The sequence below is a fragment of the Malus sylvestris genome, chromosome 14, assembly GCF_916048215.2.
Source record: "Malus sylvestris chromosome 14, drMalSylv7.2, whole genome shotgun sequence".
NCBI lineage: Eukaryota > Viridiplantae > Streptophyta > Magnoliopsida > Rosales > Rosaceae > Malus > Malus sylvestris.
Window position 1 is genome coordinate 25,316,192 of NC_062273.1, and position 15,427 is coordinate 25,331,618.

The 15,427-nt window shown below is 37.1% G+C and overlaps 2 protein-coding genes across 2 annotated transcripts; both read right to left on the reverse strand.

Annotated features, from left to right (window-relative positions):
- Nucleotides 1-616: 616 nt before the first annotated feature.
- LOC126598374 (serine/threonine/tyrosine-protein kinase HT1-like) lies at nucleotides 617-4,552 on the reverse strand. The gene is made up of 3 exons (XM_050264733.1): nucleotides 3,555-4,552; nucleotides 2,628-3,083; nucleotides 617-1,046 (listed from the first exon to the last, which is right to left on the reverse strand). The coding sequence occupies exons 1-3, from the start codon at nucleotides 3,912-3,914 to the stop codon at nucleotides 807-809; spliced, it is 1,056 nt and encodes a 351-aa protein (XP_050120690.1). The 5' UTR covers nucleotides 3,915-4,552; the 3' UTR covers nucleotides 617-806.
- An 8,219-nt stretch (nucleotides 4,553-12,771) lies between these two features.
- Nucleotides 12,772-14,914, reverse strand: LOC126600900 (CASP-like protein 4A3). Its single transcript, XM_050267602.1, has 3 exons — nucleotides 14,192-14,914; nucleotides 13,599-13,734; nucleotides 12,772-13,240 (listed from the first exon to the last, which is right to left on the reverse strand). Exons 1-3 carry the CDS (start codon nucleotides 14,797-14,799, stop codon nucleotides 13,046-13,048), a joined length of 939 nt encoding a protein of 312 aa, XP_050123559.1. The 5' UTR covers nucleotides 14,800-14,914; the 3' UTR covers nucleotides 12,772-13,045.
- Between the last annotated feature and the right edge of the window lie 513 nt (nucleotides 14,915-15,427).

Here is a 15,427-nt window from a genome sequence, read left to right on the forward strand (position 1 = left end):
GTTTAATTAATTCAATCCGACGACCGTGAATTGAGGGTATATAAGAAATAAAAATAAGTGCGTGAATGGAACTATCCTATTTATTACGCTTTTCTTTAAGAGAAAACAAAGTAAATGAATTAGTTTAAAAACATTAGTTGCTACTTAGTACTACAGTCTAGTGGTATTCCTCTTCACTTTTTAGTGAGAGGTCTATCATTTGTTTAAAAAAAAAAATTAAAAAAAAAAGACATTAGCTAATTACAAGTGAAATTGTAAATTAAAGTGAGAGAAGACATTGAAGAATTGGAAGCATTTTTGCATGCATAGACTAAGCTAGACCCCAATACGGAATATCATGTGTTTTCATGTTTTCCACATGATATTGTATTATTGATCTGAAATACTACGGTGAAGTGTAATGAAGTCTCCAACTCAAGATATATAATCAGCTCATACAATAAGTTTTCATATCCAAATCTCTCATGCCAATACTATCCCGAGAGTGGGAATGCGCACTAGGAGTGATGGAGAGGAAGTTCGAAAAGTGCTTCTATTGAAAATGTAACATTCAGCATTTCACATCAAATTTAAAGTGCTTCTATTGAAAGTGCTTATATCAAGTATGCAGATGAAGTTAAAACACCAATAAAAGTAGTGCTTTTCATTCCAATATATTCAAGACAAAAGGATCAAAAGGTTAACAAGACAGAAAGGAAAAAAGGTTCACAATCATAATTTGTATGAAGATGGGAACCTTGACAAGAAAAGCATATGGTACATTTAACTTCAATACTTTGATTCCAGAAAACGATTCCCTAAATCTTTCAAGAAGCAGAACTACGGCGACCCTTCCATTTTGGAAAGCATCGCAATAGGGCGTGATCTGGGGGCGGCTTGTAAGATGAGAAGAAATCTGGGTCCTGCTCAAGGGACTCGGCATAACCTTCCAAAATGTGCACTATCTCATCGAAATGAGGTCGCTTATCTGGATGGCTTGACCAGCATCGGCTAATGAGGCGACTGAATGGCACCGGGCATGTGGACGGCAAAGGGGGTCTTGCATTCTGCACAAAATTCAGGAGCACATAACACGTTTAATAAACTTTGCCACAAAGGAAACTTAACACACTCTTATCATTGTATTAGCCACCGCAGGATTCTTAGTCTACTGTGCTCATACAAAAAATCACATCACCCCAACAACGTTTCAACTAATAAGGACATTAATGCAGCTTTTGATACCTTAGATTCATCTCATCTTCAGTTCCTGCAACCAAACTTCAATGAAAAATTGTAGCTGTGAACACGCCAAATTCTGGCTTTTGTAACAACTTCCAGCACATTTTACCCATACACGGGTTTGTTTACTCAAAACATTTGACTTTCATGTTTACGGGAATCATAAGCACCACCAAGTAAACTGATTTGCATAATGATGCCATTACATACCAGGCGTTGTTCAGAATAGTGCAATGACACGAACAAGTTGAAAATCCATAGTTCAGAACTAAAAGGAGATCGACACATATATCTCCATAACAGGTCAGCTTTATGTTAAAAGGTTTCAAAACATAGCAACAAAAGCGGTTTACATGGGTGGCAAGTGAGAATTCGAGGTGGGAAAACAGACAGAGTTCCCATTTATTCCACAAAATCATAACAGGTGCAAGATGCCAACCGGAAAAACTGAAACAGATCATTAGATGCCAGCATGCTGCTTCTTGGTAGAAGGCGATTAGGAAATCGCTGAAGTTTTACATTCTTTATGAGACAGGAATTAAACAAACATTAAATGCAACTCTCCACATCCTTTAGATGTCTACCTGTATTAGTGCATGATCACCAGTGCTTTAATATATCTTATCAACAACGAAAAAGATGTAGGATTTAATATATTTCTCCGATTTTAGGAGATTTTCCTGCATAAATAAGGATGGCCAAATACAGCAGGTCCCCACATGATCTGGATAATACAATGACAAGCATATAAATGACTGTCTCTCACCCCACTTCTGATGCATGTGAGAAACATACAGGTGTAACAGATGCATCAAGAAGAATAGAAACTAAAAACGATAACGGATAAACTGTAATTTCTGATATGACATGTTACTTTTACTGCATGGGAATTTAAGAAAGTTTATCAAATGTTGTGAAGTAGAAGAGCTGACACTTGAAGAGATTTCTAAGAAAACTCAAAATTATCAATGCACATGAGAGCTATTCGAGCAGTCAGTTTACGAGGCATGTATATATTGTGTGCTTTAAAATGTATATTAGTATGCTAAGAATGGGAAGATAATATGCAGAAAAAAATGATTCAGAAAGGAACATTGTCATTCTCTGTTTCCATAATTCTCTAACAGTTTCGAAAACTCAAAAACATATGGGTGACAGAAATAATTTTCAGTAGTACTGGGTTTTTTTTAATCCTGTTACTTAAAGAGTTCAATATCTCAAGAATGGATATCTTGGCCACATTTAAACGCGTAGACTAATGCTTGCCACAATAATATCCCCTCTTTCAATAATAGGTTTCACCGTATCAACACTTAATTATAACTAATAGGTATTGAATCTATTGATACAAATCATTAACCGCAGACCAGGGTAAGTAATATTACGGGGTACAATGAGAAAAATACCTTCTGCGATACTGCAAACGCAGCCTGTTCAGGAGTCATGTTGTCAAATGGTGTCAATGCCGTTAAAAGCTCCCACAGAACTATTCCAAAACTGTAAACATCGACTTTCTTTGTATGGTGTTTCTCTTTGATCATTTCGGGTGCCATCCAGCGGTAAGTACCTGTGAATCCCTTAGCGCTGCCGCACTGTGATTCTAGGCATGAAATACCAAAATCTGCAACCTTTACAGACATATCTTCCCCTAGCAATAAATTTTCTGACTTGAGATCCCTATGAAGTATACTTTGAGAATGGAGATATTGCATCCCGCGTGCAATGTTGAGGGCTAATTTTATAACTAGGCTAAGCGGAACAGAATGTGGCTCCTGCTGATGAAGATACTTCCTTAACGATCCCCCAGCTAAATACTCGGTGATAATGCAGAACACAGGAGGTTTCTTACAAGCTGCAACAAACTGCACAACAAAAATTGGTACATGAAGGTCAAAAAACGTAAAGAACGAGCTACTGTTCCAGCATTAAATGTTACTAGAAGAACAACAAATTCTTAGAAGAACCGATTCCAATTTTCGGCATATACGCAATACCAACAAAGATTAAGGTCGGATACAAAATTGAAAAGATGGAGAATTCTAAGGTAAGGACTGATAAATCAATGACCAATTGAGGTAACTGGAACAGATTTCTTCTAACATTTTATGCCGAATTAATGCGGTTCCTTTTTTCCGAGTGATTTCTTAGAGTAAAGTCTTAAAATGCACAAGGTTAAAAGGGATCTTGCGTTTTTATACAGACCAAAAGATCACAAAAGTTAGCAGGAAGAAAACTTGAAAAAGAAGAAAAACAAAAACTGCATTTCCAAAAGATCTGAAAAGGCAAACAACACCACCATAAACCTAACGAAGAGGAGAGAGAGAGAGATTTACAGTGATGATATTAGGATGGTGCAATCGAAAAAGCAAAGCAACCTCAGAAGTGAACTGCTTCTCAAGCAAAACAGCCAACCCTTCATCCTCCTCAGGCTGGCTTATCAGCTTAATCGCCACATCCCTCTCATTATAAACCCCTCTGTAAATCCTGCTATGCCTTCCGGAAGCAAATTTACACCCAATGTACAACTGTGACATGTCCGCACTCCACTCCTCCTCTCCTTCCCCTTTAATCTCGGCCCCTGACGACACCAAGTACTTGGACCATGAGACTGCACGATTGTACTCACCCAGCGAGAGACTCCTCTCAGGCTTGCCATTGCTGGAAATCTGCTTAAACCAGTGGAAATTCTTCATGGGTCGGCACCAAAACTCATCAAAAGAATCAGAAAAATCTCAGAACCCCTTTTGGTATTTGCACTCCTCAACTAGCAGAAAGCCTCCAAACTTGCAGAGAAACTTGGATTTGGAGACGACCCAGAAAGATTAAAGTGTTGTTTTTCAAACACCTACATTTCGAAATCATCTAATCAATCTTTGTGCATTTAAAGACAGGTGGGTTCAGATTAAGCAGAAGCTGGGAAAAAAAATTGATAAGTTTCAGGCCAATAAGCATGTTTCTGGGCAAAAGGTGGAGAGTTTGGTCAGAAGTCTTGAATCTCTACATATTTAGACAAAAACCCACCATTTAAAAGAGCAAAAGAAGCTCCCAAAATATGGTTTTTGAGCTTCCAAGTCCAAAAGCACACATGGGTTTTGAGAAGTTGAGGGAAAGCGCTCAGGTGGTCAAGGATGCAGTAGTTAAAAGAGAAAGTAGGGGAAAAAAGTTGAGAGCTTGTAATAGTGTGAAGCTAGAAAACAAAAACAGGAAAGAGAGAGAGAGAGAGAGATCGGTTGAGAGATGAATTGGGACGTTGTAGTTGGTGGTGCAGTGAAAGCATATGCAATGGGGAGGGGAGGTGGCTGGCTGTAATTCTCTCGTCATCTCTCTCCATAAAATTCACAGCTCCTCCTCACTACAAACTCCATTTCATTAACGTGCGAAGATCCACTTCTGAGGAGACAAGAATCCTTGTATCTGATTTTCCCTTTTTACCCTTTGTATCCCAAAGCCAACATGCCACCACATGCCCCTTTGCTTACAGCAATACTAGGCACCAAGAGTGTTAATTAGTCGACGACCTAATCATTTGTGATAAAAAAGATATGTTAGTTTTTTTTCTTTTTCAAACAACCTCGATGTTACGAAGAAAAACATTACTAATGAGTTGAAAAATAAAAAAAATTACTTTATATCCGACCTCTATTGTAGTCATCATCTACTAAAGATGCAAAGATTGAAAAGAAGAGGTTAGTAGTTTTTCTTCGACAAATAATTTGATTTGTGGGCAACACACATGCTAAGCATTTTACTCTTAAAGTTTGTCCTTCAATCAACTTCAAATTGTTTATTGACCATAAAGATTAGTACTGGAATTCAATTTGATTGAATTTAAAAGCGTTAGTTATACAGCAATAGAATTACTCACAAATTTAGAACTTTTTTCAATATTAAAGTCTAATAAAATGAGAATAAAAAACATTGTTGACTTTCCTATTCAAAGATTTAGTCAAGAATTAGTTAGATCATCTCCAACTGAATGGTTCAAAGGGTCAAAAATAGTCCGAAAACCGTCTCCAATCGAGGGTCAGGCCAAATGGCTCGTGGGCCCTATGGCCTTTTGGCCCTCGGTTGGAGATGGTTTTTTGTAACAGAGCTATGCTTGGCCTGGCCTTCGGTTGGAGACGGTAAGAAATATGACTATATACTGTTCATTAAAGTATTAATTTCTTGGAGGACCAGAAGACTAAAAAGAACCCTCTAACCCTCATTCGATTGGAGATGGTCTTACTACTTTATAGTAAAAACTATGTCATTCAAAATTTAAAATAAAGTGAGCTTTATCTTTTAACAACCATGTTTAAAACAGTAAAAGCGCCAACACCAAGGCTATTTTAGTCCCTCCAAATTTCACAGGAGGGTATATGTGTCATTTCACCAAGTAGGGCGTACGTTACAAACTTGTAACTGAAACCGAAGTAGGCAGAGGACTAAATGTTATGGCTGAAAAGCAAGTGGGCCCCAAGCTCACACAGATGGATCCGTGGGTGTGTCGGAGAAGCCGTATGGTCCTCTTCCGTATACGGTCTCTCTCTCCTCCCCCTCTCTCTCCTCTCTGATTCCCTTTTATTTTTTAATTTTATTTGTTAATTTTCCTTCAAGCCATTATTCTTATTTTCCCTCAAACCATTATTGATGATAATTTTTCCCAAGTGTCGTATCCACGGTTAATTTCTGGTTAGCATTGTTTAGGTTCCATTTAAACGCTAGACGGCTAGCTACCATCTCAATTAATTTTTAAACGTTTAAAAATTAAGAAAGTATGTCTAAACATGCTTAGAAACCCACCTAGATTGTACAGGCTCCTGCCTAGCCAGTGACGGAGTCAACATAGGGTTATTGGTTGTCTTTGACCCCAACAACTTAAAAACCTCAAGTATATATGTTTGTATATTGTATTTGACCCCCATAAACAATTAAGACAAACTAAATAAAAACACTCCTCCAACTTCTATTGTCTTCTATCATATTTGTCTTCATTTTCTCTTTTTTAAGTATAAACATGCATTTATTTATATGATATATAAGAAGTTTATTTAAATCCGCTTAGTCTGCCTAAGCCCCACCTAGCCGCCTAGGCGCTAGGATCAAGCCACCTAAGCATTAGGCCTTAGCCCATCAAACTAGCGCCTAACATTTTTTAGAACATTAATCGTATCTAAGCTAGTGCTCAATGTATTATAAAATAAGTAGAAAGATACGAAAAAATATATCATTTTCTTCGAAAATATTATAACATGTGAAATACCGTTTCAGGTCCACAAGTAAAAAATCTCTCATTATCGATGGAGATTTTGTTTTATTTAATACATTTTTTGTTTTAAATAAACAGTAAAAATGAGAAAAAAAACAAGAAAGAAAACCGATCCGCTCTTGGAGCGCGTATGTTTCACTCTGAGTGTGACTTTGCCAACTAAGTCTGTCTAGGTTGGCACAGACAAGAGGTACAGCTCAAAATGCACCCAAAAGGTACAAGGTTTACAAAGCATGCAAACCATTTAAATGTTGAGGGACTCCGCCTTCCTTACTACTACAACTTGGCTGGGTCCTGATTTACCTGCTGGATCCATTACCAATCTAAACAGGTCTAAAACATCATTAATGCTTCATTGTGATGTGCATCGAGTTGGTTGTTCACGCGCAAGCGGTCGAATCTCAGTCGTTGATGTATGTGTCGGCTTATCAGTTAAAAATTTAGAATTGTGTTTGGATCAATCGTTGTTATATCTTAGCAGTTGAATATCAGCCGTTGATGTATGTCAATTCATATCGCAGCAATACCTTATCAATTAAAGCTTTAAAGTTGAGTTTGAAACAACTGTCTATAAGTTAGTGGTTGAATCTTAGTCGTTGCTGCATGTGGACATATAACAATGACGACCAAAAGCTATCACTTAAGCTTGGTTGGATCTCCCACTTGAACGTGATTGACTAATTTTAACGTTATACACAAACGTATTTGATGCCTCAATCTTTTATAAAATCTTTGCCCTGCACACAATTTGATATTTGTGATGTTGTTGCACTTCAACTTCAATCGACGATTTATAGATTTGGTCAAATGGCGTGTACAAATTGATCTAGCAAGGCAGTTTAGATGCTGCATGAGGTATTATTTTGTGGCTTGAACCTTATCATCAAGATATATCAACCATTTTCTCAACAAAACAAAAAAAAAAGATCTGCCCACTATTGAAGATCGATTTTGCATTATTTGGTAGGTTGGCATGCTGTACCAGATGATTAACGTTCATCAGTATCTCTTAAGATATTGTTAATTAGCTTGGTTAATTTCTTAATCAGGAGTTGGAATCTTGTGATTTAGTTTTAGCGGGCAAGGAATCACAAAACCAAGCATTTTCAATCTGTATATTATTTTCAACTGCAATTTGAGTATTTTAGGTGTCAACTCATTGTCAATGGGTCAATATTCCAAACTGATTACTATATATTAATAGTATATTAGCATCACAAATGAACAGATAACCTTTTCTTTAATTTATTTCCTGCAAAGAATCTTTGGGGGATTTTTAATCTTATAAAAGGCCAAAAGCTTGCATTATTATTATCAGAGTAGTAACTTTCCCACTGCTCGCGTTTTATTGCGGAATGATCTTTTGTTTCATTTCGTCTTTCTACAATACTTGTCTTATTTATAATTTTGGGATTAAATACAAAGAAAAATTAAGCGACGAAAAATAAAAGAAAAATGCTAAATGATCGATACATTTAAGAGTGTGAAAATCACTACCTATCCCTTCTTTGCATGTCTCTTTTCTTGCTTTGTTGTTGATTTAAATAAGTTAAAGAAGTATCAATAAACAAAAACACAAAAAACGAGAGAAGAAATGTAAAATGATAAATTTAAAGTGTGAAAATCATTATTATCCTAGTTTCTCCGTTTACAATCTTTTATTTTTATCAATCCTTAATTAAATAAGTGAAAAGAGAATCGTTAAACGAAAACAAGATGAGTACAAAAGAGAAGACGAGAACGTGAAAATGATTACCTATTATTATTGTTAACATCATGGGGAGGCTGCAATTACCAAAACGAAGAAGCACAAAATTAGGGTGGTGCACATGCAAGTGTACCTTGGAAACATTGATGAAAATACCACGTGTCCATGTTGTGTAGTACCAGCTCATCAAGATTCGACAATCTAGCCAAAACTTATGGTACAGAATATGTCCCTTGCCCGTACAAGTTATTGTTGTTGGCTAATGATATTACATTACTTTAACCATGATTAATTAGAATACTAATTATCGTAAATGACAAAGTTTAGGAGGTGTAAAGTAAAGGATAGGCATGTTGCTTTTTCGAGTGAGTCTTGTATATGGACCATGGACATAATTGTTTCGGCAATGATAATATAATATACGACGATATTATATAGCTAGGGTTTGCATGGGATTTGGATTTGTTCGTGGATTTTTATGTATCGGACGGTTGAGATTTGTTTGTGCGTGCATGGACGGTAGTGATGGGTGTATTACACTATTACGATAGAGGACAAGCGAATGTGAAGGGAGGAAGACTATAAATAGAGGATGGTTGGCTGCTTAGTTTGAAAGCAGTGATTGATAGTTGGATTTCTTCTTTAAATTATTAAAAAAATAAGTCCAATCGTCTACTATGTTGCATGGTCTAAAAATTTAGTCTTTTCACTATTTTCCATTAGAAAAAGACGGGACTGATGGGGAATGTTTGTTATCTAGCTCTATTTTGTACATTGCATGAACATGGCTGATGGAAGATACCACGTGAACTTCTGCTCGCTTGATATTCCATGTATGATCAAGCTTACTAGTTAATGACACTCTTACAAGCGATTAATTGGTATATTATGTTATCAGATTATCAACTAAATTAGCAATATATAATGATTAACGGTTCATCCAATAATCCCACTGCTTCATATAAAATTAATCTGGTATGAGCTACGAATATTATTCGTAGAATTATAGAAAAGAATAACATATCCCTTTCATTATTTGTACTATTAAAGCATAGAGTTAATTTGGCCACACAATGAAGGTGAGGAAGTCACCTAACCCTAACACCTTGTTTATTTTTTTTTTCCACTAGTTTGCTAATTTGACCACACAATCTTGACAAACTAAGTTAACTAACCCCAATGTTAAGAAAAAAATTACTAATTAATATTTATCTCCTCCATATATAAATATAATTATGACCCTATACGTATACTTAGTGGCGAGTTTCTGATTCTGCCATTGAATAACATGATTAGGGTTTTCTCCATAATCATGACTCGTACACATAGTGGTAAGTTTCAGACTCCTCCAATGCATAACATGATTAGGGTTTTTGGGTCATAGTACTTAACAAGAGAGGAGAGAGCAACCCTAGCAAGGTAAGGAACAATTGCATGAAACGTTTATGATGGTTGTTTGGATATAAGACATGATGTGTCTAAATCGACGCCTACTACAAGTGTTGTTATGTTTTCTTGTAAATAGTTTGATGCTGAGACTTCACCATTGTTGATAACAAAACCTAACATGCTTCAAGTTTGCGTTACAACTTTATAAATTATGTCATCATAATATTATTATTTATCAATTCCACTGGAGCATCAATCAAGGCATAGATGGCAGATGACAATGACATAGCTTATGAGAAATTTTTCATTGTGACGGAAATACGGATGGTACACCACGTGTTTTTATGTAAGTGGCAGAAAATTTTAAGTTACGAACTTTTTAACATACAAATCCCACCATTTTTATAGTAATAGGTGGTGCACCAACAAATTTAAAATTAAAAAAGAATATATATTTTGGACAATGAAATCAAAATAAAAGAGAAAAAAGTTTGGATTTTTCTTACCCAATTTATAATTCTCATTCTTAATCAGATAATGGGCCGTTAATGGGCTCAGTTTTGATTTCTCAAGTTTTTGAAAGCACAATTACTTGGTGCTAACTCTTTTGCTTATTTCAGGCCCACTGTACCTATGTCTGCCCGGCGCTGGCAAGAAGAGTAAGATGTGGACTATTATTTTAGAAGTTAAACATAAAAGGGTTTTTATCACAAATGATCTCTAAAATTTACTCTTACCATTAAGATGGTCCATGGAATTGAAAATCAATCAATGTAGTCCCTGAAAATATGTGTTGCAAATCAATGTGGTCCTTTTGTTACAATTCTGTTAAGTGCTGATGTGGCACATAAATGGACCCCCCATAAGTTCTTTTTTTTTCTTCTCACAAATGGTTTTTGAAATTGACCCACGACATCAAAATGGTCCCTGAAATTGACCCGCAACATCAATATGGTCTCTAAAATTGAAAATTGATCAATGTAGTCCCACAAGTAAGTGTCTCAAATCAATGTAGTCATTCCGTCACAATTTTATCAAAAATTCTGTTATGTGTTGACGTGATACATAAATGGGTCACACAAGTCTAATTAAGTTTTTAAAAAAATACAAATAGGCTTAATAATTTAATATTTAATATAAAAAATGTCAACCCAAAAACCCAAGCATGCAATCACCTCTGATCTCAGTCCACATTTCTCTACCTCGTTCGCTCTCTATTCTCTAAAAAAATCAATACACCCATCTTTACACACTTCGACATCCTTCACCGCTTTGAACTTGGATCGAGATCACCATTGGTGACGGCTTGGCCCATTGGCAACGACTTCTGGGACATCACCGTTAACATTTATGTGATCAACAACCTTAATATTAGAGAGCTTATTTGGTGCTTCCCTGGTGGTCTGGTGATGCAAAGAACGACGATGTCTGTCTTGAGATAATGAGGTTATAATCGAGGTGCATCTATTATTGGTTGAAAAATATTTCCACACCCCCTCTTAGGCCTTAGTTAAGCCTTGTGTCTTTAAGAATTTATAGAAGAGATATCTCTTCGGATACTATAAGAAAAAAATAATTCCATTGTGCAAAAAGGTATTTAGATAATTTTTTTAATTAATTTTTAAATCCACATGAGCACATAACAAATTTTTTTACAGAATAGTGTCAGAAAGATCATATTAATTTGCGACACCTATTTTCAAGGACTACATTGATTAATTTTCAATTTCAGGGACCATATTGATGGTGTGGGTCAATTTCAGGGACCATCTTAATGGTGTGGGTCAATTTCAAAGACCATTTGTAATAAAAATCCATAAATCTTGTGGGACCCATTTATGTGCTACATCAGCATTTAACGGAATTTTTAACAGAATTGTGACGGAAGTACCACATTGATTTGCGACACCTATATTTAGAGATTACATTGATTGATTTTTAATTTTAAGGACCATCCTAATGATGAGGGTCAATTTCAGGGACCATTTGTGATAAACACCAAACATAAAATACTTGTGCCATGTAGTATTATGGTCTAATGGTTCATCTTAATATGTAAGTGAGGTTTTATGTTCGATTCTCGCCAAAGATGAATTTGAACCACATTATTGCTAACCCATTGTGAGGCTTATCCCATTGCAAATCTGAACGATTGCTTTATTGGCCCCGGTTATGCGTATTCCATGCGTTTTAACCCCATGCGCAGGTGATAGTAGCTAAGCTTGGACTCTTCCCTGAGGGAAAGAGTTATCCTTTCTTGTCTCAGTTAAAATTTGACATGTGCAAAAAGATTTCGTTATGTTTTTAATGAGTTGTTTTAGTATATTTTGTATGATTTTAACTTTTTCACGTAATAAAGCATGATAATTACTATGATGTTGTAAAATCGACAGTGTGTGCAATGGAATAAAAGAAACAAGACACAAAATTTACGAGGTTCCTCTACAGTCAGTGTGACTGGAGTACGTCCTCGGGGCAACAGTGGTGCTTTCATTATAATTTGAAATAATATGAGTACAAAGATAACTCTCTCTATTATCTCCTTTCTTTTCTCTCATTTCCTCTCCTTTCCTCTCTCTCTCTCTACCATGAGTCACACCCCTATGTTTGGTGTGTGTTGCATTTATATAGAAAACATGAGTCATAGGGAGTAAGCTTTGGCAGACAGCGAAAGACAACCTTTATTCTCACTTGTAGCTTAGTGGATTAGTGGCCAACGTGGACATCCACCATATTTACAACATATGAAAATTTAATGTATAAGCATATAAGGAAATTGTAGCTATGGAAGGAAAGTTTTCCTTTAGTGAAGGAGCTTGTAATCTCACCAAGGAGAAGAAGTTCCATACAACGAGAAATTCTCATATGGCCGAATCAAGCATTATTTCATGGACAAGTTAATACGCATAGTCGTGCGTTGTTGGCTTGAGATATTGTTCTTGCACCACATTGTGCCTATGTCTACCCAACAAATGAGAGAGGTAGAATTAAATCTTAGAATTTGCTAACTCCCCTAAGGCACAAAATGGAAAGAAATGCTTCCATATTAACAACTCAAGATTTCACTGTTATTTTTAGAAAACTTTAACGAAAAGTTCCCGAACTGATCATTTTAACGAAAAATCACATTTTTACACTAAAAATTCAATCATGGTACTATTCACTTTACCCTTTATTTTGTCCTTATTGTTAAAACTCAAAATTTTCAAACAATTTTAATTAATTTTCCTTTATTTTTATTAAGTTTATAATTATACACACAAATTGCCATGTGGGGAACACGTTGTTTGAAGCTTTACAAACAACATTGAAAAAACGAAAATTTGAGTCTATGGGCCGTCGGTTATAAATGATTATGATCCACTCACACTTCGATTTGCGCCTCCTCAGGGCCTAGTGAGAGCAAGGCGGCTGTTGAGGAGGACGTGTAGGCTTGGCATTAGTGCCGACTTCCTACCGTGTAGGTAGGATATGTATCATGCAGAATCATAGGTACAGAGGTTGTAACCAGATACGAGGGAGCTAAGCGCAAAGGCAACAAAAGCCAGGAAGGCCATGCTGACCGAAGCAGTGGCCATCTCCGTGAACTCATCCTTCCCCCAATTTGATTGCCAGTCGTCAACCCGGGTGGCTGCAGACGATGATGCTGAAATGAGAAGGTATGCCAGTACCTGCAAATTGAACCAACACCACAAAAGCACAACGCACTGCTTATCAGTACATAAATCTTTAGCTTCCCTCGAGCTGAGGCAGTACACCCTAAATCTTAAAATGGCATCGCTTCGGCCAGAAGCATAATAATAACGCAGAGGCCTATTTCGGGAACAAATAACAGGCGTTAGGTCGCAACAAACTTAGCTAAGTTTTCGAGTCACTAACCGATGCTCGTTACCTTCCGAACAAGAACTATACAAGCAACAATTTTCCCTAAACAAAAGTTACCCTACTCCACTAACATATAAGATAATACATTTAGCAATAGAAATGTTAAACAGCGATGAAGACAGACGGGCTGACTGAGTAACTTGCCTGATCCATGAAGAAATCAAAGTGGCGACGAAAATGGTGGCGGATCACGTACTTCCCGGTGACCATATGGTAGGATAGATTGTAGGCTTGAAAGGCAGCATATGCAAATCCAATTACATTCACAGATAAGCAATACCTGCAAAGTTTAGCACATAATCCTCAATTCATCATAACATTATCTCCAAAAGTAAACAAAAATTCAAGAACCAAATTCACAGTGAAAACTGTTTCAACAAATCATCAAAATAATAACAGAGCAAAGCATGAAAATTGGTTGAAATTTAAATTTTAACAAGGCTTTTTAGCCAAAATGGTTTATGGCGTTGTTTGAATCATTTTGGTCTTTCTGTGAAATTTTTTTGTTAAATTAAGAGTATTTTTGTTTTTTCAATTTAACATAAAGACAAAAGTGAGTGACACGAAATAATTTCAATGATTACTTCTATTGATTACAACAATCTGAGGACCATTTTGACTAAAAAATATCTTTTACAGTTTGAATTAAAATTAGAACACTAATTTGACTTAATCAGCTAATCATTAATAATTTTCTGAAAAAGGAAATTAATTTGAAAGTCAGGCGGAGGAGGAACCTGTATTCCTTGTAGCGATCGAAGGAGTCGCCGCTCCAGCCCTGAGTCTTATCCGCCGCCATAACCGCGAACGAAACCAGGCACAGCACCAACTCGCTCACTCTAAACCCTAGCGCCGCCGTCTTCACCATCTCCCCCCTCTTCGACCGTCTCAGAATCGAATTCGTCAGCCCCCTGGATCTCCCACCGCCAACACCGGTGACTCCGCCCTCCTCCCCGCCTCCAACACCGTTGACTACGCCGGTCGGCCCAACCTTCGACACGGACGGCGCCACTTCCTCCCTCACCGCCCGGTTGTACACCACCACCGGCGACGGCGCCTTGGCGTTCTCCGGCGGCTTCTGAGGCCGGAGCGGCGAGTACTTGGTGAACTTGTCGACGACCGTGATCGCCTTGGAGTTGTCGACCGGATTTTCCGGCGTATTCTCGACGGACTCGTACGGCGGAGTGTCGGGCGGGTCGAAGGCGTCGGATCGGATCGGAGAGTGGAATCGGAGGGGAGAATCGGCCTGGGCCGAGTCGTCGGATTTCAAAGACCAAGACTTCTTCATGTTGGGATTGGATTTCTGGTGATGGTTGGGATTTTGGGATTGGGGTTGGGATTCCATTTGGGCGCGTATAAAATTTTCTCAGGAGTTTGATGCAGTGGGAAAAAGAGTGTTTGGGAACTGAGAAAGGTAGAAGAAAAGTGATGGGGGGGGACTCCGGAGTCTTTAATTTGTTGATGCTTTCGCGCTGTGGGGAAGTGAGCCACGTGGAAAGGTTGTTTCCCGCTTACTACTTACTAAAGTTGAGTGAGGGATGACAAGTTGATTCATTCATACGACGTCGTTACCTGCCTCTTTTACACCGGCGAATGACATGGCGGAAGGTAAAGTTAGCACATGACTGAGTTAATCATCACATTAAGTCAGTTGAACAACACGGTATGCATGTTTCTCTAAACTAAATTTTGGATTCCTTAATTTTTTTTAAACGATATTATCTATATTATGTGGATTGAGAAGTGAGTTAAGTCTCACAATTGACTCAATAACGTGGTTCAAATTCCTCTTTGGCGATAATTGAACCTAAAACCTCTAACTTACCAGTGAAGAGGAATACCACCATAACGTAGTACTAAGTGGCATATGAATAGTAAAATTTAAGTGGGGTCTCGATCCCTTAACTTATATTAACAAAAATACCAATGTATTATCAAACCAGTTTATTATCTGCTCAAACATTTAGTAAGTA

What these genes read in the sequence shown, in the direction of transcription:
- LOC126598374 (XM_050264733.1), bottom strand. Translation starts at nt 3,914, where the DNA reads ATGAAGAATTTCCACTGGTTTAAGCAGATTTCCAGCAATGGCAAGCCT. An exon ending in ACCATCCTAATATCATCACT is followed by an intron (nt 3,084 to 3,554) that starts GTAAATCTCTCT and finishes TTTGTTGTGCAG; the next exon opens with TTTGTTGCAGCTTGTAAGAA. An exon ending in CGTTTGCAGTATCGCAGAAG is followed by an intron (nt 1,047 to 2,627) that starts GTATTTTTCTCA and finishes AATTTTGTGCAG; the next exon opens with AATGCAAGACCCCCTTTGCC.
- LOC126600900 (XM_050267602.1), bottom strand. Translation starts at nt 14,799, where the DNA reads ATGGAATCCCAACCCCAATCCCAAAATCCCAACCATCACCAGAAATCC. An exon ending in GATCGCTACAAGGAATACAG is followed by an intron (nt 13,735 to 14,191) that starts GTTCCTCCTCCG and finishes TAAACTTTGCAG; the next exon opens with GTATTGCTTATCTGTGAATG. An exon ending in TTGATTTCTTCATGGATCAG is followed by an intron (nt 13,241 to 13,598) that starts GCAAGTTACTCA and finishes TTCAATTTGCAG; the next exon opens with GTACTGGCATACCTTCTCAT.